Genomic DNA, 24,627 nt, shown 5'->3' with positions numbered 1-24,627 from the left:
CCCCAAAATGGGGAAGGAGGGTGACTTCGGGACTCCCCGCGGCGCAGCAGCCCCACCACCCCAGCCGCCCACATCTCCATAGACGGTGCTGCGGGATCCCCTGGGGATGATCCAGCTTCCCTGCAAATGGGGGGGGGGGGGTTCATTAACGGGGTCACCAGAGCCAGTGGCCGGGCAGCCCCATCCCACAGTGGCTCTCAGTTTGCGCTGCTGCCCGTCACCCTGGTATCTGGGCAGCACTGTACTCCCAACGCTTCGCCACCGGGGATGAGCCCCCCCGCTGCGTGCCACGGGTACGGTCGCCCACAGCTCGCCGTCCCCTGAAAAGCCCCCGCAGCAGCCGCAGTCCTTTTTAACGAGTTCTCCTCGAAAGCCCCGTTCCACCTTTCAGGACCTGCTTGTTCAACCTCCGCGGGAAACCGGCTCTGGATATTTCAGCATAACTAGCCCACAGCATTTAGCCAATTACAGAGCTGGACATAATCACTCACATTATTAATAGACTAACTTTAATCTCTTCCAAACACCTTCTAATTCTCTCTTCTAAAATGCTTCCATGTGGCAGGTTTCTGAAGAGGTAGGTGGCTTTCAGCTGGCGGAGGGCATCTAGTCTTTCCTTGAACTTTTCTCCTTTTTCACATCATAAAAGCCTTGAAACTTCTGCTTTTGGGGAAAAAGATGAAATCAGGAGCTTCAGATTTAACTTTACGTTCTTAAAGACGCATCGCAGTCCCTTCAAAGAAGGGCGGAAATCAAAAAAAAAAAAAAAATCAACTCAACTGTTTTCCATTTTGTGTAAAATGTATTTTATACACACGCCCGCACCCAGGCAACCAGCTGCAGCAGGGAACAGCGAAGAGCAGCCCGCCGCCAACAGCTCCAGCACAGCAGCCAGTCCCTGTCAGCGTTTTCATGGTTGTTTGTTTGTTTGTTTTTTAAATATAAGAAAGATAACTTACAAAATATTGAAGTAGCACATCTCTGTGTGTTGGCATCAGAGAGAGACTGTTACAACCTCACACTCGCAGAATCACACAGCATCGCAGAACGGTCGAGGTTGGAGGGGACCTCTGGAGATCGTCTAGTCCAACCTCCAATGACAGGCTCTTTAAGCACAAGATTGGGCCTGTCTGACATCCACCCGCTGCTTTTAAAACGTTAAGGTTAAAGAGGACATGTAGCTGCTTTCAAAGACAACGGTCGAGAGTGCTCACCTCTAACTTTGAGCTTCGGAAAGAGGAGCCGCGGTCTAGCGGGACACCACAGGGCTAGCACAGCCCCAGCATCGTGACTTGGGTCAGCTCCCCATCTCCCGTTTTACTTGTAAACTCTCAGTAACACAGGAACAGCCGCTGTGACGCGGCGGGGAGGCAACCTCGACGCCCGCTTCCAGGTACCGCCACGGCCAGCAGGAGCAGGGCACAGTGGCGTTCCTGCATTTTCAAAATGCTAGACACTGAAAATCCATAATTAGGGAATTACAGAGAAGCAGGAATTATCAAAAAAAAAAAACCCTCTCATCAAAACACATGTCATTGTGGTGATTTATTTAGGCTCTGGAGCTCAAGGTGAATTCTGGGCAGATTTCAGACAGTCTGTGTCCCATTTTCAAGAGATCAGTAAGCAGGTACCTGGTAACATCTCAGAGCACAGAGCCCTCAGAACAAACAGCACAGAAAAAGTCCATATGCTGCAGGCAAGCAGAAGGGGGAAAAGAAACGGTCAAACTTTCTGTTTTTTCTGGTGTATTGTCACTATGTTATGGCTAACATCAGCGACGCTCATTTCTCAGAAGCAATTTGCTAATTCCAGTGCTGTTTTGACACCCTGCAGCCCACTTCCTCCTCGCAGGCCAGGTCAGCCTGTTCAGTTTGAATCTGTTTCTCAAAATAACTGTTACTCTCTACAAGGCACATCAGCTCACATCTTAGCCTGCAGACTTTCAACACTTTACAGTTCTCCTTAACTCCAAACTTAATTTTTTGTACAAAGTTTTGGAATCATTCTTCCTATTAGCAAGATTTGGTGGGGAGAAGATCTACAGTGGAAATCTGTTTAGTTACAAGGACCCTCGACAGACTAAGAACCATAGTAACTTTTCCAGGGAGAGGGAATATTTTCTAGTGGGTGTTCATTGGTTGAAAATTATCAGTAGCATTCTGCAGCATTAGTAGTATTCTGAGTAGCTAGAAGATATTTACAAAGACCACCAAAAATCCTCAGAAGGATTGTACACATGTGATTATTGAAATGGCATTGCAAGGCACAGGACGTATGAATATCCATTCAGCAGCCCCTTGTTCCATTATTGAGGGTAAAGCTCCACTATCATTGCATGCCCCTGAAATGAAGAAAGAGAGAGAAGAACGGTCACAGACAGGGCTAATTGTTCCAGACACGCAGTCAGTACGAGATGCCTGCCTCCTAACCCTCTTAACCATATTAAAACAAAAGGGCAGATGAAAACCCGGGGCCAATTCACTAACAATATTCTGCAGACAGTGGTTTGATGGCTTCATAACACAGGTGTGCTTCAGGCTGGCCAAGCGCCAGGTTGGTCTGAGGGCCAAACTAGCTCTTAAAGCAATGCAGTGAGGAGACAACGTCCAGACCAGCGCCCTTAGGTTACAAGAAGGCCAGCTATGCTAGGTCCCTACAGAACTGCCAGCAGGCACTACAACATTCAACCAGGGCTCCCATCCAGAAGTCTCAAGAGTCACTGAAAATCTGGTACAATCCCTCTCACCCTCATTTTTCGTGTGAAGATCTTTCTTCCCAGGATTAGAAGAAGGATCCTCACGTGCCACAATTTGGGCAGTCTTTATAAATGAGTCAGCAAACAAAACCCTCAGAACAAGGGAGAAAGGTTCTCCTTCCCTTTCACATCACACAGGCAGTGACAGGCTGCGCTCGCCATTACACAGGAATGATTCTGATATTAAGCTGCAGAGTCTCTTAAGCGGAAACGGAGGGAGCTTACTGAACTAAGTTGCACTAAGGAGGCAGCCAGCCGAGCTGGAGGGCGTTATGAGCGCTCAAGGCCACGGCACTTCAGAGCTGCCCCCATTATGGGCACCCAATGCCAAGAGACGTCAGAGCTATCCCAGACCTGATGCAACTGGACAGGACTTCATAGTACCAAAAGGAGCAGAGATGGAATTCTTGCCCCTCTTCAGAGGGGACAGGACAGACCACACAGCATCACTACCTGTCCTCCTGCAGCACAGGCAGCAACCAGACCGTACTGTCCTCCTTCCTTCTTCAATCTATGGGCAGCAGTAATTACTAGACGGCAACCGGTGGCAGCGAAAGGATGTCCCAGTGACAGGGAGCCACCCCAGTTATTGAACTTCTCCAGAGGTGGGGCTCCAACCTGCAAAAACACACACAAAGACACACAATCACCAGTTTGGAAGGAGAGACTGCCTGGCCTTGCCACAGCACCACCAAACCTACAACGCCTGCCTGGACTGCTATAACGTGTTGTTCCTTAGCATGTAGAAATACCTGACGACAGTACAAAACCATGCCAAAGGCTTTACTGCTTCATCTGCAGTCAAGTATATCACAAGCTGCTAGAAGGTATGCAGAAGGACAAAGGTTCTCCCATCACTTTTAATTCCCTCCTTCCCAGCTATTAGTATTATGGTTCGAGATCTCCATCTCCTGCTGTCAACAGGAATACCACCATTTCCCAAAGAAACTGCTCATATTGGGATTTGCTAACCCAAAGTTCAAGAAATATTACTTCTCACTGAACATAATAGAAGCCCTGCTTCGCAGCACTAGCATACCTTTCTGCCACGTGGAATTTGAATAATACTCGAACTAAAGATAAAAGCTTCCTGATTGCATCCTTACCTTTGACTTTCTGCCCACGTAGTTTTGTGCAAACCAGTCTGAATCCAGAGCTTTCAGGTTGGCCAAAATTTGCCCCTAGAAGGGAAAGGAGAGCAACTGTAACCGGGATAACAGAATCACAGAATCGTTTAGGTTGGAAGGGACCTCTGGAGATCATCTAGTCCAACCTCCCTGTTCAAGCAGGGTCACCTAGAGCATATTTTGCCCAGGATCACATCCAGACGGGTTTTGAATTTCTCCAGGGAAAGAGGACTCCACCACCTCTCTGGGCAACCTGTTCCAATGCTCTGTCACCCTTACAGTGAAGAAGTTTTTTCTCAGGTTCAGATGGAACTTCCTGTGGTTCAGTTTCTGCCCGTTGCCTCTTGTCCTGTTGCTGGGCACCACGGAGAAGAGGCTGGCCTCATCCTCTTGACACTCCCCCTTCAGACACTTGTACACCTTGATGAGATCCCCTCTCAATCTTCTCTTCTCCAGGCTGAACAGGCCCAGCTCTTGCAGTCTTTCTTCATAGGAGAGATGCTCCAGCCCTCTAATCCTCTTGGTAGCCCTCCGCTGGACTCTCTCCAGGAGTGCCATGTCTCTCTTGTCCTGGGGAGCCCAGAACTGGGCACAGTACTCCAGGGGAGGCCTCAGCAGGGCTGAGGAGAGGGGCAGGATCACCTCCCTCCACCTGCTGGCAACACTCTGCCTAATGCACCCCAGGATGCCATTGGCCTTCTTGGCCACAAGGGCACACTGCTGCCTCATGCTCAACTTGTTGTCCACCAGCACTCCCAGGTCCTTCTCGGCAGAGCTACTTTCCAGCAGGTCAACAACCCCCAGCCTGTACTGGTGCAGGGGATTATTCCTGCCTAGGTGCAGGACCTTGCACTTGCCTTTGTTGAACTTCAGGAGGTCCCCTCGGCCCAGCTCGCCAGCCTGTCCAGGTCCCTCGCAATGGCAGCCCAGTCTTCTGGTGTGTTAGCCTCTCCCCCCAGTTTAGTATCATCAGCAAACTTGCTGAGGGTGCACTCTGCCCCTTCCTCCAGGTCATTGATGAATATATTGAACAAGACTGGACCCAGGACTGAGCCCTGGGGGACACCACTAGCCACAGGCCTCCAACTTGACTCTGCGCCATTCACCACAACCCTCTGAGCTCGGCCAGCCAGCCAGTTCTCCATCCACCTCACTGTCCACTCGTCTAGCCCACACTTCCTGAGCTTACCTAGGAGGATGTGATGGCAGACAGTGTCCAAAGCCTTGCTGAAGTCCAGGGAGACAACATCCACTGCTCTGCCCTCATCTACCCAGCCAGTCATTCCGTCATAGAAGGCTATCAGATTGGTCAAGCATGATTTCCCTTTGGGGAATCCATGCTGACTACTCCTGATCACCTTCTTGTCCTCCACATAACGACAGGAAAGCCTACAGGCAGTGCTAGTTACATACTGCTAGGAGATATCTTGAGATTAGCTTCAGCCAAAAGACCTAATACACCCAACAGCAGAAAATCATTTTACAGGATCACCCCAATATTAGCTCAAACCTAGCTTGAGAAATACACTGTCAAATTAACATTCCGTCTCACCATAGTAATACATAGCCCCAACCCAATTAGTAGATGACTTGAGAAGTGGGGGTTTTTTTCCATACAAGGGTCGTGGTGAAGTTTTTTTCCAGGTTGTTTTAGAAGAATCTGCACTCAATTGGTGACTTCAAGCAACATAAGTCACCTTCAGCATAGATTACGGTAACCTATAAAATGTTAGTTATATACTTAAAATATATAAAGTACTTACATATTACATATAGATGTAATTTTACATTTGTATCTATATGTAGCTCTACATTTAGTGAAAGCGTTAATAAGAGCTTTCACCTACATGAAAACAGAAGTCTACAGAACGGTATTTTACAGCTTTACATGCCCTTAGAGTTTCAGAGTTACTTACAGCAAAAGCTTCGTGAAATTCAAATGCATCAATATCAGCCATGGTTAGACCAGTCTTCTCTAGCACTTTGGAAGTAGCATATGTTGGGCTGAAGGAGAGTTAAGAAACAGAGGTCAAACATGAACATGTTTCCTCACAGTATCGCCCCCTTTTCCACAGCGAGCCACGTTACATTCCTCCTCTCTAGGATGCATAATAGCAAGGCTGTTTGGGGATGCTCTTCATTATTGTCACCTACCCAAGTAGCAGTTGGTCCTTTGGATCCTGGGACACATACACAAAGTCCCTGCACAGAAAAAATGCTATTAGTAACAGAAAGAGGAGAGGAAGGAAGCAAGAGCAGATTTCAGAGGCCATGCAGAGCACTCCCTTTTTACCTTAGGTAGGCCTTTGGTTTGTATCCCATGGCCAGAGCCTTCTCCTCGGACATGAGCAGAATCGCCGAAGCACCATCTGTCTGAAACAGGCAGATAAACCAACCCAGTGAGGTAACTGCCTGAAGATCAATCACGCTGTGCACACAAAACAAGTCTGACAACTCTGTTGTAGAGTAGCTGGCAAAAAATTACCCCAAACATAACCAGAGCTTCCAGGATCTGCCATGGCATCCCAAGATGTTCAGAGAGGACTTGGCTGCTGCATTCTGATGAATAACTGTTTGCCAAAGAGCTATAACCAGGCACAGGCCTCACACAAGAGGACAATTTCACGAGGAATTATTTATCTCCTCCAGAAGCCTTATGGTATGGGACAAGAAATAAGTCTGCATGACTAAGCAGGTGGATAGCCGATCTTTGAATGATGTTAGTACACACACTGCTAAAGCACCTCACTACAGTCCAGATGCCCAAACTCTTTCTCATTTCAAATAGGACGGAGGTGCCCTGCAAACCCTAAGGACAAGCTGGTTTTCCCAAATGCTAACCTCTCTGTTCAGCTCCATTCCAAAACTGGAATATAATTCTGGGATGACACAAGTCATGGGTTCACCACATTGCAAAAACAAACATGATGCCCTTGGCTCACGGTCACTTATTACTGGGATAACATCCCTAAGGTGGCCTACAGGTCTGCTGTGTACAGCATACTAACTCAATAGTTCCTAACACCACCAAGATTATGGCATTACCAGGCTTTCCTAAGTCCCCAGGAACCCTAAAGAGTAAGCGTAATTGCAGCTGAAAGAGCCCCAGCATTAGTTACTTGCTTCCTTTGAAGTACTCACTACAGAGTGTACCATTGCCTTTTAAACGTACAAGAATCTATCAGGGCCACATGCAAGAACAAGACTGTAACCTCAAGCCTTCTTGAGCTTGGGAGACTTTCTGTGGCAACCGCCTTCTACTGAGTCACAGGAACTGGGGCTCAGATTCACCCAGCCTAATTTACGCAACTACTTTAGATTTCAGCATCTAAAAGGCTCCCTTTAAAGGTACTAGAGAAAGGGAGACACGCAGAACACAACGGAGCTCGTCAGAAATATGCTAAAGAAATCTCTCCCAGCCCTCTGGATTTCAGGGTAAGCCTTAAAGTGATGAGTTCACTCATCACTTTAAACTACCAACTTCTAGATTTAAAATATGATTAATCCCATCCTGGGACAGAATTTCTACATGTGCCTTTGAACGTCAACCCTTTTGTGCTCTTCAAAAAGCAGTCACCAAAACCCAAACAGGTAAAACATGGCAAAACTTCAGGGGTTTAGTTTTGGATTTTAAATAGAAACAATCCATCCAGCACCCAAATTCACTAGATGATAACGCAGTTCAAAGCTACCTTTGCAAAGTCTTGAAACAGGTGATCTCACAAACGAGCCAATTCATTTAAATAGATTATATCATCTTAATCTGGGTACCTATGTGAGGCAGAGGGTAAAACAGACATTTTTCCCTTCTAGCTCACACAGTGATGGTAACATGCATTACCAGGAAGGATGAGTTGGCAGCTGTGACTGTTCCATACGGCTTGACAAAAGCTGGCTTCAGCTTGCCCATCTGCTCCATTGAGGAAGGACGGATTCCATTATCTTTGGTAACCGTATCTTTGCCTGTTGATGGAAGAAAAAAAAAAAGTATTTATATTAAGAAAGTGAGCAACATACACAAATTTGCACATCAGAAGTCCAGAAAAAAAATTCAGAAAACTCTGCTTTACATGACAAGTGGGAGGAGAAAAAAGGGAAAAAATTCATTAATGGTATCAGAATAATTTGAATATGGCTAAAGATTAACACTTAAAAAATTGAAGCTACGTTACTTTCTTTTTAAAGATCAAAAAAAGAAGTGCTGAAGTCTACTTACATAAGAAAAAATTACCACATGGAAAAACTCAGCTGATAAAAGAATTTAAATTTAGATTATAAAATCTAAATTGGAGAATTGTTTCTAAATCAGTACACGCTTGTGTCCCAAATTTTGAGGAAGTCAGACCATGAGGAAACAAATATATTCATCTTCAGCTATACTGACTGCTTAAATAAGCCAGTTTACAAAAAGTATCAATTTTAGCTTAAAGGCCATGTAACTGTGGATCTATAGGTAAGGTCTCTTTAGGAAACTAACTACGAAGTAAAAACAACTAGACCAAAGCCCTCCCATTGGCTGATCAGAGGATGAGGGTGGAAATCAGTCCAAAGAAGGGGTAGTTTAAAATTTGTCCCCAAACTGTTTCATATTTGAGCAATGACCGTGTTGCCGAGTGACCTGGAGTCTTCCAAGTGAATCACATTTCAGGTCTTCCAAATCAGCTCCTGATTTATTCGACCAGGATTTAATTAGGCTTACTATGTGCCGCTAATAGTTGAGGGTATAAAAATTGGTTCTCTTGTATGACTCAAAGAGCAGAGGGATTCTTCGTCAAACAGTTCCAATTTTCCTTGCTCTCTCGACACATTAGCAGGGAGAGGAGATGGGTACTACACGATTTAGACATGCAAGAACAGTTTAGAAACATGGTCTTAGATAGTATTTCTTCAGGAAGAAATAGGCTGCGTATCAAAGAGTTAAAATCCATAACTGAGATGCACAGAAAACTATGAACCCGAGCCCAGCTCTTCCTCTCCTTTTTTACATAAAACATTTCTTTATTGAACTACCACATGCTAGCTACAAAACACTTGCGGTTTTACCTGGCACTTTGAAGGGTACCACATCGACTAACAAGCCCTCATCCTGGGCTTTCTTGGCTAGCGTGTGTGAACGGAAGGCATACTCATCTTGCTCCACACGGGAGATTTCAAAAGCAGCAGCCAAACGATCGGCAGAGTGGCCCATAGTCTCGTTGGTGGAGAACTCTGTCACACCTGGTAGCTACACAAGGGAAAAGTAAAGTCAGCGTACATAAACACCTGTCCCCGCAGCAGTTACAGGCAGTTAAGAAACATGATTAAAGTTCAGAAGTCGGTTAAGCCCTATATAATCAGTCAATGAGGTCCTTCCATTAAATAGAGCACTTACTGTTTACACAAATAACACGTGGTAACACACCAGAATCCACCCAATCAAATGTATTAGAGGAGCTGTCACTTTTAAAGCATATGATGGATAAAATGAGATCCACACTGCTGCTTGCCCCAGGGACTCAAGAACTGTATTGGAGTTGCACACAGGGAACGAAGAGCAGCTGCCCTCTGAATTTAACATGGAGGCTACAGACTCCGCTATCAAGGGTGACTAGACTTATTGGGTCAAGGTGAAACAACACATCCTATGACCTTAAAAATCCATGCCAAAGACCTCCTCAAGCAAAACAAGAGACAGCAAGGCAGCTGCTGAGTGAACTTAGTTGCTACCATGTTCAGCTGAGCTTTTATTTTTCCAGCAGCACACAGGGAATTCCTGCATGCATTTAAGCCTGCAATTTCCATAACTTATTTGGACTTGATCTCATCTCGGCTATACGTACGCTGCACTTCTGTGCATCCCGGCACTCAAGCTAAAGGAGGCCATCAGCAGCACGAATGCACAGTTTCTCACGACGAGCTCAGTTCACTCACTGATAGTGAAGGAGGGAACGCTTCTCCTTCCCATCTCTATCGTTTCATGGTTCACCTTTCTCATGATCTCAAAGACAGAGAAGAGTAGCTCCCTCTATAGCAAACTCCTGACATTAACCAGAAGACTGCCAGTTCTCATCGCAGCCCACATGTGTGAGCTGAACCCATTCAGTACCTGGCAGGATTTGGCCAGGAAGAGCCATCATAATGCCTGTTTCAGATGCATGAATCAAACAACAGTTACTTCAATATCAGAGAGGAACATATCCTCAGTATATTAAGTGTGGTACTTCTACTATTTAGGAAACAAAAATTCCTTTGACCCTTTAGGACTCTTGCAAAAGCTTTATTTGATGAAAAAATGCTTCTACTTGTAGAGTCTCCAGCATACATTTGGGCTAGGAGTTGCAGAAAGAGGCGCGCATTTTGAAATCTTGAGACAAGTTAGGCTTATTGAAGACCAACACGTAAGAAAACAAATTAAAATAAAGGAGAGATTCAGGAATGGTACAGAAGTTGCATGAATCAATTGCACTTCTAACCTAAAGCACTGGATGACAGAGATCCAATAAAGGTGAGCCACAGAAAGCCATCTCACCCCTTTTAAAATCCTTTTAAGCTTGTTAGTGAGATAACTCATTTTGCACCTCCTTATAGAACAGTTCAGCTCAAATAGCTAAATGCCTAAAAAAATTACCTCAGGAGCAAAGTAGTCAGGCCGAATTTTGGAAATCAGAGAGAGCTTCTGGCCCAAAGTCTTGGCTTTGTTAAGCGTGAGCATAGTCTTCCTCATCTTCCTACTGTGACGAATGGGAATATCCGACATTAACTCCACACCCCCCGCTACGACGACATCACACTGGCCAGCTGCAATCATACCCACACCTACAGAACGAGACAATTTCCCATGAAAACTGCGGGGAGAAGTAACACTTACCACATTAGTATCAGCAGATGTCCTTGGATGTTACTGCATTTTGTTTCCTCCTCCAGCCTCTAGCTTTAGCCAAGTTACACAACACAGGCTAAACAGAGACTGAGCAGACTGAACAGACATTTTCTGACTCATACTAGCTCTGCAATTTTACCTCCGCTTCTCTTTGTCACACATGGCAGGTGGAAGAACAGTCTCCCTAGTGATTCAGGATAGTAACTGAGTCTCAATTTTTCACTCAATTTAGGCTAAATCAAAGATGACAGGAGCCTGCCTAAAAGGCAGCAACTTCCTTATCGAGCTTGAGTCTATACCTCTCAAACTAACACGGACACTGAACAGAGACTACTGCTGAATGCAAATGGTGTCAAGCTGCTGGCAGGCCTATAGCAGATACTCAGTTTGTGCTATATTTTGTTGGTTCAAAAACTTTTCCCTTCCATCCCAGAATTTCTTTGGATGCTTAGCTTTCAAAAACGCAACTTGTTCTTCCAGCCAACATACCTGTGGTAATAGCCTGGTTTGAAGAAATGCAAGCCATAGTGACTGTGTGGGCTGGAGTTTTGTCAGAGAAACCAGCTCCCAAGGCAGCCTACGAGCATAAAGAACGACTGTTAAACCTATGCCTCTGCCCCCATGGGGCTAGAGCTGCCTTCTGCCCAGTAACACACCTTTGCAGACTAAGCTGAAAACAAGTGCATCAAGTTTCCATCCAACCAATTATTGCATCCCCCCCTCCCCGGATGCACTCCAGAAACAGGAGGAGAGGGCAGCTGCCCACCTGTCCAGGCTCTCAAGCAAGTTCTGGGGACAACCACCAGCCTTTCCCATTAATAAAGGGACAAATTAATTACACACATCACGATTCCAAAAAGAGCTTTCAAACACACATTGTTCTTGCTTCCCCTTATTTGCAAAGGCAGCACACGAAAAGAATTATTTAGATAGACCTCTGAGTACAAGGCACTGTGACTTGCTCTGAACAGAACAGAAAACACTTCCTGTAGTTCAAACTCGCCAGAAAGAAGTGTGTCATTTGACCCAGCTGAGAGCACAGGCTCCCATCACAGGAGAACTGCCTGCAGGAGGACCTTCCCTAGTTGAGACATGGCCAACTAGTTTAAAGTTCAACAGTTCTTCCCAGGTTAAAATTAAACCACAGCTTCATCTGACTGGCATGTGACCAAAGCAAGTATTTGCACATACAAGGATAAAGCTGCCAACGGAATTGGAGTTACTGATCACCTCGTAAGTCTTTCCACGACGGGTTACGTAATGCTCGTAACACTTTTGGGTGGTTGCAAGGAATATCAGGAAAGGCTTCAGACTACAGAAAAATCACATGTCATCTCCATAACATTACTTTAGCGGAGCAGGTTCTTTCTCTGTGCAAGATATGAACTGTGGTTTTTTGCCTGCCAGAAGAAAGGGCAGCCAAGCGACTACGTTTCAAATCATTCAAACGCTGCATTTGATCAGCCAACTAAAATAAATAAATACCACAATATAGAAACGTATCACAGCATGCTCGGATCCTCTCAAGTACTTCTGGCAAGCCAGCATTCAAGTCCAACCGGCAGTAAGAGTTGAGTGATCAGCAATCATTAACAATGTTTGCTAATCATTAATAAAAGCTCCCCTTTAAGGGAAGAATCAAGCTTCACAGCATCAAAATAAACTTAATCTCTGGTAGATTTCAAGAGGAGGCAGAGTCCCACACAGCTATTTTATGGACAATACTACTGCTCAACTAGCTTATATTCCCAAACCATGTTTAAACGAACTGCAAAAATAGATTATCTTTCATAAGGTTTTGTTATCTTTATGCTAGCTGCTTAAATCAGGCTTACAGGAGAAATGCTGCACATAACCCACCTCTCTGGCAACATTACTTGTTTTCACTTCCTGGATAACTGTGCCGTAAACAATGTAATCAACAGCATCTTTTGGGACACTGGTCCGATTCAACAACCCTCTGAGAAGAGAGAAACAAACAGAATTCGTACCAGGTAAGCAATAACCTCACCACGGTTTTCAAACATCCATCTTCTACCAGCTGGGCCAGAGAACCAAGGCAACAACAGAGCTACGTGTTGTATCCCTAATTCAGAAGAAATCTTTCACGCACATATACTTGATGAAAGATGCAAATGACTATAGACTGCAAATAATCATAGCAATAATATCACTATATAAATGACTACACAGATAGTTTCATGAAAGCAGTTACTCTTCTTTCCTCAGAGAAGCGGCTGTTAATACCTTCCCTAACTCAGAGCATTCTGATATCAAAATTAAAGGAATAAGGGCTTAGGGATAACAAAGCCGATTACCTTCGGTGTAGGAACATGTATTAGTCTCATAAAGACACACAGAAAATGAGCAGTTAAGTTTTCACAGTTCATTAGAAAACATATCACACCATTTGCCAAAACATCTTGGCAAATACGCTAAGACAGCAAATCCCATTGGGGGTATTCATTAAGGCTAGTGCGATTCAAATGTAGTTTCATGCATTACAAAAACACCAAACAAAAGTAAAAACATCTCAATAAAGACCTCCTCTCCAGCAGTGCACTAAAACCACCTCAGCCTTCAATCTCTGTGGCACAGCCCTCACACACTTGACACACTGCATGTCAACCTAATTGGCCTTCCTCTGGCTCCCCAAAGATGACATTCAGATTTGGCACGACTGCACCCAACCCCACACCTCACAATCCTTCCTTGTGACTTGAAATCTCCATGCCCCCCAAGTCATGCCTTGTCAACAGTACTCTTCTCGACAGCATGTCCTGTTTTTGCCCTGTTTCTTAATTAAAAAAACACGGCTAGTGACCTACAGCTCTTGTCAAATCACAGCAGGATGGAAGCAACGTGCAAGACAACAGAATTAGCTTGTTACTCTCCGTCTCACTTAGTTGTCTTTGAATCACCATGTCACTTAGATGTCTCTGTCTTGAACTTTAGGCACACTGAGATAGTAGCTATGACCTCTGTATTAGAAAACCATACACAGTCAGAATCCAAATCAAGTGAAATTAAGTCAAACAACACAACAATGCAATCTCCTTTTAACAATACTCTTTTGCACGAGTCTATTGTACGCTCTACTGATTGAACCCCCTACTAAGGCAGTGGCAGACCACGAAAAATGAATCACTTGGATCGTATTGTTTAGCAACAAAACTAGAACCTTGGCTCTCAGCTTAGCTGAAGTCACTGTACCAGCACCCTGGAGTCCAGCAGAAGACAATTTTTTGGGCTCTTCTGACAGTCCATTTACTTACTGCAATGCTGCTCTGGCTAAGTCATGTGGCATAAGATCCGCATACCTGGAAGTTCAAGGAGAGAGGCAGAAACTTAGTGTCAGAAACCAACGCAGGCGTCTTCTTCACTGTAAGTGCACACCAGCAGCACAGAACTGGTGAAGACACCAGAAATGCTCTGAATCACAGGGACAGTGCATTCATAAGCAAACATTTCATAGCTGCGGTTACAAAGACTATCTAGGTGTAAGTCAGCATACGTTCACTATACTAAAGCACTGAAAAGCAACAGTAATAGAATAAAGATATTCCTTCTGGTCCTAATTTAGCTGTGATTTTGGTGGTATAATAGTCTAATAAGAAGAGTCTGCAGCAGATTCTCCGCCCCTGTCCTGCTAGTTTTGTGAAACGCTTTGCTTTATCTGCTACAGGGGCATCAATGGGCTCCTCCAGATGTGCAGCACAAATCTGCATTCTCCTTTGAATTCATATTCATGGCCAATCTTCTTCAAGCCACGTTTTTTCATAATATAAGCTGGAAAAACTGTCAGCAGCCTAACTTTGCCATCTTAGTATTTTTATGTACAAAAGTAACTATATTGAAATCAACATAGCAAACCATATTCCACATTTTCCACCAAAAGATTCTACTATTAACCCAGTCAAAGTATTTTCTTATTATTTTATACTTACGAGGTGCCAGACTGCAAAAATGGAATACGGACACCCTCTACCACAACAATATTCTTCACGCCACTTTTGGCTAATGTCTTCTTACTCTTCGGCTGGACTGCTTAGAGAGAAGTTTAAGTAATTATTGCCAAGAATATGAGCAAGCTTAAAGCCAGATCCTGTTAGAGCTACTAGAAAACTCAGGAAAGAGTCCCCTTTGGTGCATAAGACAAAAGTAGAGTAGGTAGGAGATGCGAGGCAAAATCTTGTCCCTGTCTGGTTGAGCATGCCGTTTGTGAAAAATGGTTTAACAACACAGAATTTCAGCTTCCCTCATCAGCAGAGAGATTCATCCATAGCTATATCGAGGCAATGGCACAGCTCAGAATAAAGGAACATAATCCTCAAACTCCATTACTACTGACAAAAATATCGCAGGAAAAGACACCTCCAAGAATGCTGAATGACTTAGGATATAAATGAGGCGGACCAAATTCAAAGACGAGCAACCAGGGTAAGACCTCAAAGTCTTTCACTCGGGAAGCAACAAGGACTGGAAACAATCCACCTTCCATAGCAATTGCTCACTTATGTGCTCCTATTGCACAGCAAAGGTGAGATAATTCAGAGTAAATAAAAACACAGTGCAAGAAGTCAACTAACTTTCACTTCCATAGGAAAGTACTAGCAAAAAGAGGGCACAAAGCTGTTGTGGGTAGCTTGCTACTCCCTCATAATGCCTGGGAGTATCTCAGGTTTGAGACAAAGCAACGCCATGATACAGCATCATTTAATACACCACTGTCAGTGCTGTTCTAGAGAGATGATTAACAAGGAGCTCAATGAGAATTTCCTAATGCAGTCAGGTTTACAATTCTTAACCAGCAGACACAGCAGCATGAGGCAGCTGCATTTACAAGCCAGAAAAGGAAAAGGCATGTAAAAGCAGATTAAATCCAGCTAAATACTGTGCTCAAGCAAGTGAAAGCACAAGTATGAAACTCCAGCACTAAACTTGAGTCATATAAGAGGGTTCTCCAGATGAAGCTAAGGAGACAAGCGGGGGCTGCTGTCTTTTTGCAATCCAGGCAGCTCAAAGCATCACAGTCACCTGAGTGACCCCAGAACACATCCCAGAACCCCACACTACCCAAACGGCTTAAAAACACACACATCTAACAATCAATGTAATTGTGCACACTAAGCCGCTCTACTGAGACCTGAGCCTCTCATAGGTCTTACTGGACCTTTGAGCTAATTCCACAAGCCTCTCTTAGTCAGGGGCAACCTCCACCCCTCCCGGGCAAGAGACTTGGTTATAACCAGACAGCTTATAACCTCCTAGCTTAGCCTCTCTGTCTAGGATCCTAGAAATAGCAATCTATCAGGTGACAATGTGGCACGAGCTTCAGACCAGGCACAGTTGTTGGGGGTGAGGGAGATTCAGATGTTTAGAGGACTCTTTATTGGAAACACTGTTTTGCCTGTAGCTTTACTTTTTTGCAACTTTAGAAGGGCCCTCTAGAATTAACGAAGTCTGCCTTGTGTTTCTGAGATCTATGTAGAATGAGTATCTGGAAAAGGGAGGCAGCTTCAAAAATAGTCTCTAATAGAAACCCACTGAAGCTTTCACTTTACCTGCTGCCTGTAACTGTGAAGAGCAGCTGAGTGATCTTGCAGCTGAAAAACAAGAACCACAAAAGGAGCATTTATCAAATTATAATTATAAAAACATTTCTATTTATTTTTGTAAGAAACGTTAAAAAAAAAGAAGTTCCAATACAAGTGCACCTGAATATCTGCAAGGTTTTTTTTTTAAGTTACTGTGTTCATAAAAACAACATAGTACATATTACCAGTTAACATGAGATTCCTCCCATATTGGGAGATCTGGGAAACAACAAATACGTCAACAACAGAATTAGTTGTTTAAAAAAAAAAAAAAACCATAACGTAACAGAGATTCAGACAAAAGTGTCCCTGCCAAACGTAATGCTTAAAACAAAGAGAACTTTATGACCTACCAGTTCAAGTCTCTAATGAACATAAAGATACTTACAGACCCTGGCAGCCCATGCTGAGGAAGCAGGGAGGTTTCTGATGATATGGGTCAGCATGGAAGTCATCTTGAGGTCTAGAGAGGTGAAGAAAGACTGCTATTAGTCCAATCTGGCTTATTCAGAACAATTTCAAGGTAAGCATACTGCTTGATTCACACAGAGCCAAAAAAGCAGAGGAAGAGAAGACACATCAAGGGCAGTCAAGTGCAGCAGCACAGGGAATTACATTCTGTTGTACTTTCTGAACAGCATCTAGCACGTGAGAAGTCTGACTTATGACTGCGGCTTGCAAACATTGCTGTAAATAAGCAGTCATCTCGCTGATGACCCAGCACTGTACTATCACTATCAGCAGCGCAGCAGCCAGCACAGTTTTAGATTCCCCTCGCAATACCCGTTCCACCACTTCCCCGCTGGAAAATTGTCCCAGAGCCCAGCCAATCTCCCCGCCAGCATGACTCTCCTAACGCGCGCTCCTTGGCGCAACCTCGTGCCGCTGCCCTGAATTTCAACTGCTGACTCTGAGCTCAGTGACTTTCGTGGCGTATCCCCACGGGAAGCAGAACGAGCTGGCCACCGCCACCCCAAAAGCTTCCCCCAGCGGCTTTCTCCGTGCTCGTTCCGCAGCGGGACCGCAAGGCTTCCCTGCGGACAAACCCCCAGCCGCGCTTCTTCCTGCGGAGGGCCAAACCGGCCCCTGCTGCTCCTGCTCTTCAGCTGCCTCCGGATAAGACGCGCCTCATCCTGCCACGCTTTTAACGCTTAACACCGCCCCCCCCCCCCCGCACTACACACCCACGACTCACACCCCACAGCCCTGGCGCGTGACAAACACCCCTTCACAAACACCACGGGCGCACATGCATGTCCACACACCCACACACACCCCCTCACACCCCCCCACACACACCCTCATACTCCCCATACCTGCCCACACCCCTACACGCATCCCCACACCCCCTACGCACACACCCCACACACCCCCACACCCCCCTACACACCCACCCCTACACGCACCCCCCATATCCCACACACACTCCCCCCACACCTACACCCCCCACACCCCTACACACCCCCCCACATCCCCACACCCCCCACACTCCCCCCCACATCCCCACACCCCCCACACACACTCCCCTCCACACAGACCCCCTACACCCCCCACACACCCCCCACACACTCCCCCCCACACCCCCCCACACACACTCCCCTCATCCCTACACCCCCCTACACACACACCTCCCCACACCCCCCCCACACACTCCCCCCCACACACCCCACACACACCCCCCACACACTCTCCTCCACACACACCCCACATCCCTACACCCCCCCACACCCCCCTCCGCACACACCTCCCCACACCCCCCCCACACACTCCCCTCCACACACACCCCACATCCCTACACCCCCCCACACCCCCCTCCGCACACACCTCCCCACACCCCCCCCACACACTCCCCTCCACACACACCCCACATCCCTACACCCCCCCACACCCCCCTCCGCACACACCTCCCCACACCCCCCCCACACACTCCCCTCCACACACACCCCACATCCCTACACCCCCCCACACCCCCCTCCGCACACACCTCCCCACACCCCCCCACACACTCCCCTCCACACACTCCCCACATCCCTACACCCCCCACACCCCCCTACACACACACCTCCCCACACCCCCCACACACCCCACACACACCCCCCACACACTCTCCTCCACACACACCCCACATCCCTACACCCCCCCACACCCCCCTCCGCACACACCTCCCCACACCCCCCCACACACTCCCCTCCACACACACCCCACATCCCTACACCCCCCCACACCCCCCTACACACACTCCCCCCCACCCCCCCCACACACTCCCCTCCCCACACACCCCACATCCCTACACCCCCCCCACACACTCCCGTACACACACACCTCCCCACACACACTCCCCCCCCCACACACACCCCCACACCGACCTACACGCCGCTGTCTCTCACACACCTCTGGACGCCTCACACCCGCAAACCCCACTTCCGTCCCGCGTCCCCCCCCCGCCCCATGAGGTCCGTCGCCGCCGTCGCCCGCGCACCTCCGGCCCGACCCGGCCCCGCCGCCGCCGCCTGCGCCCTCCTGCCACCACCGCCGCCACCGCGCTGCCACTCTGGAAGGACCCCGCTCCCCCCGCCCCGCGCGGGCTGCCCCGACGCGCGCCTGACCGACACGGCAGCCCTGACAGCCCGGCTGTCCGCCTTCCCGCCGCTCCGCCCGCCCGCTCCCGTTCGGAGGAGGTGAGGGACGGTCGAGGCGCCGCGGGGAGAAGAGTGGAGCGAGGAGGGCGGGAGCGGTTGGCGGCGGAGGGGGAGCGGTTGGCGGCGCGGGCAGGCGCGGGCGGGGCGGGGCCGGGAGGGAGGGAGGGACAGGGAGCGCCGAAGGCCCCCGGCGGCGCCCGCGACGCTTCTCCCTCACTCGACCTCGCGCGCAGCAAAGATGGCGGCCGCGGTGCGCGCTATCGGCAGCCTGGGGCGCTTCATGGCCGCCGCCAAGCACTGCCCGCCCCGCCGCCAGCGGCCCCCGGGTGAGCTGCGGCGACGGCAGCGTGGGGCCCCGCCGCCGGGCCGGGAGCGAGCGAGCGGGCGGTTGGGAGGAGGAGGAGGCGCGGCCTCCCGGGGCGGTGCCCACGCGTGTGCGTGTCACTGAGGGGCGCTGTGGGGGCACGGAAAGCACCTGGCGGTGGGGCCACGCACGGGGGGGGGCACCGGGAAGTGGGGCCTCGCGTGTGTGTGTCCCCGGGGGGGTGCCCACGCGCGTGCGTGTCCCCGGGGTGGGGGGGGTGAGGGACAGGGGTTACTGAGCTCATGTATGTATGTGTCACTGTGAGGGATTAGGTGTCACTGGGAGGTGTCGCTGAGGAAGGGGGGGGTCTTCTTAGGAGGCATCCACGGGTGTTCGTGTTTCTGGGGGGCTCTAGGGAGGGGACAGCCCCCGTATGCCTGTGTCCCTGGGGCGGCTGGTGTCCCAACAGCCGGTACCTGCCCGGGGGGGAGGGCGTCCAGGTGTCCCCCCGCCATCCCCCAGGTGCGCGGGCGTCCTGGGGGACAGCGGTGTGCCTGCACGTGTTGGTGTCCCCACGCGGGACGTGCTCCCACGCGCCTCCCTGGGGCGGCGTCCCCATGTCCTCGCCCGCGGGCACGTTTTAGGCTAGAGGGTCCCTGCAGCCCTGCGAGCTGACCCTACGGGGAGGGGGTGTGCGCTCGCGTCCTGGCACGCTGCGCGTGTCCCCAGTATCCGTGCGTGGCGGGGTGGGGGGGGGGGCGTCCCCATGCCCTTGCGCGCGGGTGTCCTGCGGCTGTCCCCCAGGAGCGGTTTCCCACGCGTGCCCACGGCAAGGGGTGTTCTGCCCCCGCCCGTGCGTGCGTGCCCCCCCGGGGGACAGCTCTGTCCTTGGGGGTCTGTGCGCGTGGCCCTGAGGGGAGGGGGCCCCCGTGTCCCTGCGTGGCGGAGGGAACGCACCGTCCCCATGCGTGCCTGTGTCTGCAGGGGCCTCGCCAGCTGTCTTTGGGCCGCGTCTAGGTCACGTTTAGAAGCGTCCCGGTCATCGACCGCTGCTCCGTTGCCATCTGCTGACTGAGCCCGAGCCCCCTCCTGCTTGGGCGCGATGGCTGCTGGCGGCTGAGTCTTGGTGCTTTGTCCCGGAGGTACCAAAGAAAGGAGTTGCAAGGTGCCCCTGGGGAGGGCCTAAGGTTAAGACTTATTAGAAACAAGCTCTTATTTCTCTGCTTTGAAGGGCCTTAGGGTCTGGTGTCAATGTAGAGCTGAAGTCAGGCAGTGTTTCATTTAAGCCTAATGCCTGTTTTACATGCAGGATTGGAGCAAGTTTATATGTGACTTCATCGCTAGAAGAGCAGAGCACTGCAACTGATAACGAGCAGATCGGTAGTAATTCCAGAGATTGCTTAAACAGCCTCTTGTGGGCTTCTCATTATAACTGGCAATATTCTTCATTACAAATACTTTGTTCCGGGAACGCTGTCAGGACTATCTGTCTATCTATCTGTGGCTAATGTCACGTCATGCGACATAATTAATAGCAGTCTTTCTACGTGTTGTTCTTCCGTAACAACGTATTTGCCAAAACGGATGCGAATCTATCACGGGCAGCCCAAAAAAGAACTGCAAAAGGCAGTAAGTAGGCAGAAGGCCGTGCAAGCTTAAGAGCTAGCCTTACCTGCTCTTCCGTATGTATATGTATATTATGTATATATCATACCATATGCTGACAGGTTCCCAGAGGTGGTAGTAAATAGCTCAGTTTGTTGGAAGTTTCCCGTCTTGCGGCTCGCAGTTCAGTGCTCAGTGCGATCAGCTCGCAGGTACAGCCGTCTTCGTGAGCTTCAGCTCTTCTGTTCTGCTGGCGCTTGCCCAGTCCAGGACTACAAGAAGCCTTTCCTCGTGAACCATCTATGGACGATGTTCCCCCTTCAAGTGATGTGCTGCTTCGGGGGGAATGGAAAGGCAGGAAGGGGAAGTGCAGGACAAGGAAGCAGCCAAGGAAGTGACAGAGGAAAGAGAAAGTGGGACGAAACAGGTCCCAGCCAGATTGTTTGAAAGGGGGCTTTTCCATTCCCTGCTTGCTTCTGAAGCTCTCTGCTAAATCCTGAGAACAATTTTCTGAAGTGTTTGGTGTTCCTTTGTACAGACAGTCTTTCATTTGTCCAAAGAGCAAAGAATGTGAAATAGTGAAAATTGAATATATATTCAGGGCTTTTAGTTCTAGAATGAACATTAATAAAATGGCAGAAATGTACATCTGGCCTGCTGTTATTCCTACAGAATTTGGAAGAGGTTTTTTCTGGCTTCAATCTTGGCAAGTTATCACAGCTCCTTCTGAATGAAATCAAAACCTAAAGCAGTTGTACTGTGACTGCATAAATGTGCTTTTAATTTTAGACGTAGAAATTGTTTTCCAAGAGTATACTGGACCCTAAAATAAAATATTGTCAAGAAAAACACACAGAAAGTTATAATTAAAAAAAAAAAACCTCACTCAAATAATAAGCAACTGTTACTCTAACAGCAGTACGTTTCCCAAAAGAGCTTATATTGAAACGCGGTGAGGTTTGTTCTGTCTTGCCCTTGATGATTTTTTTTTCCTGCTCTGTATCTGTTGTTTTAAAACTGAAAGGTAAAGTGGAATTCAAGGTTTAAAATTTTCTTGGAAAATTTTCCTTCCCCCACCCCACCTTTAGGAGGTGCCTGACTGAGGGTGTGGGAGGAAAGCATTATCACTTGATCTGCAGCTGGGATGTTTGTTTGATCTGATTCTCGTTCCTGCCATGCCTGTCACTATGGAGTAATACAGGGATTAAAGTGAAGACGTTCAGTAGGATTGTTCAGTGCTCACCTGGCTAATGTAGTGGAGTTGGATGGGCAGCCTGCTCTAGGTGACCCTGCTTGAGCAGGGGGTTGGACTGGATGATCTCTGAAGGTCCCTTCCAGCCTCCACCATTCTGTGATTCTGTGGGTGGCTTGCTAATTGTGGTATTTTAACCCAATGAAGTGCATCGGATTCTGCTGAGGTGCGTACGTCAGTGGAGAAACTGTTGGCAGACAATGCTCTGTTTTGTGGAAAATGAGAGCTGGTGCTTCGTTCCAGGAGTACCCGACTTTAGTGCACAGAAAGTCTAAGGAAATTAATGTTGACCTGAGTAATTGCAGTCTGGGCCTTGTTCAGGCCCATAAATATTTTAAAGCCGCTTTGGAGTGGAAACCAGTTCACGCTTTGTTTATAAAATGGTATCGCAAGTACGTGACCCCCTGCTCCCATCAAAGAGAAGTCTGTTGAGACGGACTGACACACAGTTTCCATCCCCAGCCCGTGGCATCCTGCCAGGTGTCCTGGGCTTGGGGAATGGAGCGCAAAGGTCATTCCCCAGTGCCAGCACCTGTGACAAAGTGGAAAGAGGGTCAAAGTGCAAAGGAGCTCTAGCCCCGAGCCCGTGGCCCGGGGCTGTGGGGAGGGAAGCGTGTCTGTTTGCGAGGTGCAGGCCAAGGTTTTAAGGTTGTTTTCGTTCTCCTGGGTTTTCTGCCTTCTTGCTGCTGGGACAGGGATTGTTTCAGCCCCGAGCGTTTTACCAGTGCTGCGTAGTAAATGGCTGTGTTCCAATTGGTAGGTGTACAGTACGTTGCTTAAGAAGTAACACTTTTAGACTTTGAGAATTCAAACAGCTTTGGCAGAGATTCAGCCTAGATCTGCGTTGGGTGATCCTCTCAGTCAAGATCAAGGTCGTTTGAACAGAACTGAGACTCGCTTGCGTAGTGAGAGATCATCAGGCAGAATACAAATTCTTGGCAGGAAAGGGGAATCTGGGATATTTGTGCGAGTAAAGTAGCATTTCACTGTTATACAGATTTTGGTCATCCCTCGTGCTGTTTTTTCAGAGCAAGTTTCAAAACAAGACAAGTTTGTCTAGGTACTTGCGTATGTAATTTGTAGAGATGGATCAACCATTGCCTTGATAGATTGTGGAGGAGAGAATAAACATTGTGTGCTGTTTCTTTGTGGCTTAACAGCTATGTTTCCTGTGATCTGTGCAATAACACTTGGAATGCCAACATTTACAGGCATAGTAGTGCATTTTTGCAGAGATATTCTAGGACATTTCTATTTAGTCTGGGGAGAACTTTATACGCAGGCTTGAAAGTGTCCAAAGGGTGGTAAGGTCTCTCTAATTTAGCATGTGAAGAAGTGTTGAACCGTGCACGCCTAATGTCAAAACCCCTCCGTAGGTCCCCTGCTTAATCTGTTGTCAGCTCTTTAGTAAAAAGGTTTTGATTTTTGCCCTCAGTTTGGCATTCCTGTTATTGGAAAGTCCCGTGTGGGATCTGTCCTGCCAATGTCACTTCAGTAGCATGGAGTCCACTGAATTCTGGTGGTGGCACAGGTCGAGCCATAGCAGAAGGAACTGGCCGGTATTCAGGATTTTCTGAAACACCGGCCTCGGCAGATAAGGGAAGATGGGAGAGTATATTAAGATCTGAGCTGAGATCACCTTAAAAGCTTACCGAGAATGCCTGTAACATCTGCAACATCTCTTCCTTAGGTTATGCTTGCCGTGGTATCTCCACCTCCACTGTTCTTCAGGGTAAGCGTAAAGCTTTTGTATGTGAGTTGATTTTTCTTTCCTAAAATCCACTAAACATAAGCTAATAAAGTGTTTCCGTTTGTTTCCAGCTAGAACCCACGTTAGCTGTGATATCAAAGGAGATGTCGCTGTTGTACGTTTCAGCACACCAGATTCAAAGGTGCGGTTTTGTTGACTGTGATTAATAGGCATATCAGAGGAAAGAGCAGGAATACAGGTAGTACAGAGAAGGCATTGAAAATTGGTAACTGAAGACTAAGAACTTTCCTAACCTGCTGCCAGTCAGATTTGAAAGTGGAAATTTGAGAATGAGAATCGGGGCATATAATAAAAGAACATACTGGGAAGTGCCCCCTGGAAATATTTTATTTGTACCAAATTGACTTGTCTCTCTCACCAGCACAAGGTGTCACTGAACATTAAGTTCTCGATTCAAAGTGGCTGAGGAGAGGGTCCATTCTGTTGAACAAAACAGCTTAGAAGCTCTTAAAACATGTATTGGTGAGGCTGAAGAAGAAACTTCTTAAGAGCAGATTACTTGATAACCTGCTGCAAGGTTTCATCTTGGGGTTTTCTTTCTGGCTGTGTTGTGATACAGGGTGAAATGAACTTTATAGCCAAGCTGGGCTCAATTTGTGTGCCCAGAAACATTAGAATTGTGCCAGAATGCAAATTTTAAAAGGCTATAGAGCTACTGCTTCCACTGCCTTCAGACAGATTGGAAAATCCATTTAGACTTACCATTGGCTTTGGCTTT

At 47.8% G+C, this 24,627-nt stretch overlaps 2 protein-coding genes across 11 annotated transcripts in view; one reads left to right on the top strand and one right to left on the bottom strand.

Annotated features, from left to right (window-relative positions):
* Positions 1–1,530: 1,530 nt before the first annotated feature.
* On the bottom strand, positions 1,531–19,206 carry HADHB (hydroxyacyl-CoA dehydrogenase trifunctional multienzyme complex subunit beta). Of its 10 annotated transcripts, none has more exons than XM_068936668.1 (16): positions 18,945–19,206; positions 16,727–16,801; positions 16,306–16,347; positions 14,689–14,788; positions 14,017–14,061; positions 12,602–12,701; positions 11,231–11,318; positions 10,490–10,677; positions 8,926–9,106; positions 7,724–7,845; positions 6,176–6,255; positions 6,037–6,084; positions 5,799–5,886; positions 3,862–3,936; positions 3,209–3,373; positions 1,531–2,341 (listed from the first exon to the last, which is right to left on the bottom strand). In XM_068936668.1, the coding sequence occupies exons 2-16, from the start codon at positions 16,791–16,793 to the stop codon at positions 2,306–2,308; spliced, it is 1,425 nt and encodes a 474-aa protein (XP_068792769.1). In that variant the 5' UTR covers positions 16,794–16,801; positions 18,945–19,206; the 3' UTR covers positions 1,531–2,305. The 10 variants fall into 10 exon arrangements, with proteins under 10 accessions (XP_068792769.1, XP_068792768.1, XP_068792763.1 ...); XM_068936667.1 differs by having other exon boundaries at positions 14,689–14,785; positions 18,945–19,205; XM_068936662.1 differs by lacking the exon at positions 18,945–19,206 and adding an exon at positions 18,818–18,939 and having other exon boundaries at positions 14,689–14,785.
* The window catches only part of HADHA (hydroxyacyl-CoA dehydrogenase trifunctional multienzyme complex subunit alpha), a 25,976-nt gene continuing 20,496 nt past the window's right edge, over positions 19,148–24,627 (top strand). The window contains exons 1-3 of the mRNA XM_068936659.1: positions 19,148–19,303; positions 23,829–23,870; positions 23,960–24,030. Coding sequence (XP_068792760.1) covers positions 19,216–19,303; positions 23,829–23,870; positions 23,960–24,030 — 201 coding nt within the window. The 5' untranslated portion in view covers positions 19,148–19,215. The remainder of the gene's footprint in view (positions 19,304–23,828; positions 23,871–23,959; positions 24,031–24,627) is intronic.

Source organism: Struthio camelus, chromosome 3 (assembly GCF_040807025.1).
Source record: "Struthio camelus isolate bStrCam1 chromosome 3, bStrCam1.hap1, whole genome shotgun sequence".
Taxonomy (NCBI): Eukaryota; Metazoa; Chordata; class Aves; order Struthioniformes; family Struthionidae; genus Struthio; species Struthio camelus.
Note: the sequence above shows the minus strand (reverse complement) of the source record. Positions and strands in the feature narration are given on the sequence as shown.

Bases quoted from the DNA above. Each gene is read 5' to 3' on its own strand.
- HADHB (XM_068936668.1), bottom strand. From the start codon at position 16,793: ATGACTTCCATGCTGACCCATATCATCAGAAACCTCCCTGCTTCCTCA. The intron at 14,789-16,305 runs GTAAAGTGAAAG...CTTCTCTCTAAG, and splicing joins TTCACAGTTACAGGCAGCAG to CAGTCCAGCCGAAGAGTAAG. The intron at 9,107-10,489 runs GTAATTTTTTTA...TCCCTTGTGTAG, and splicing joins CTGACTACTTTGCTCCTGAG to CTACCAGGTGTGACAGAGTT.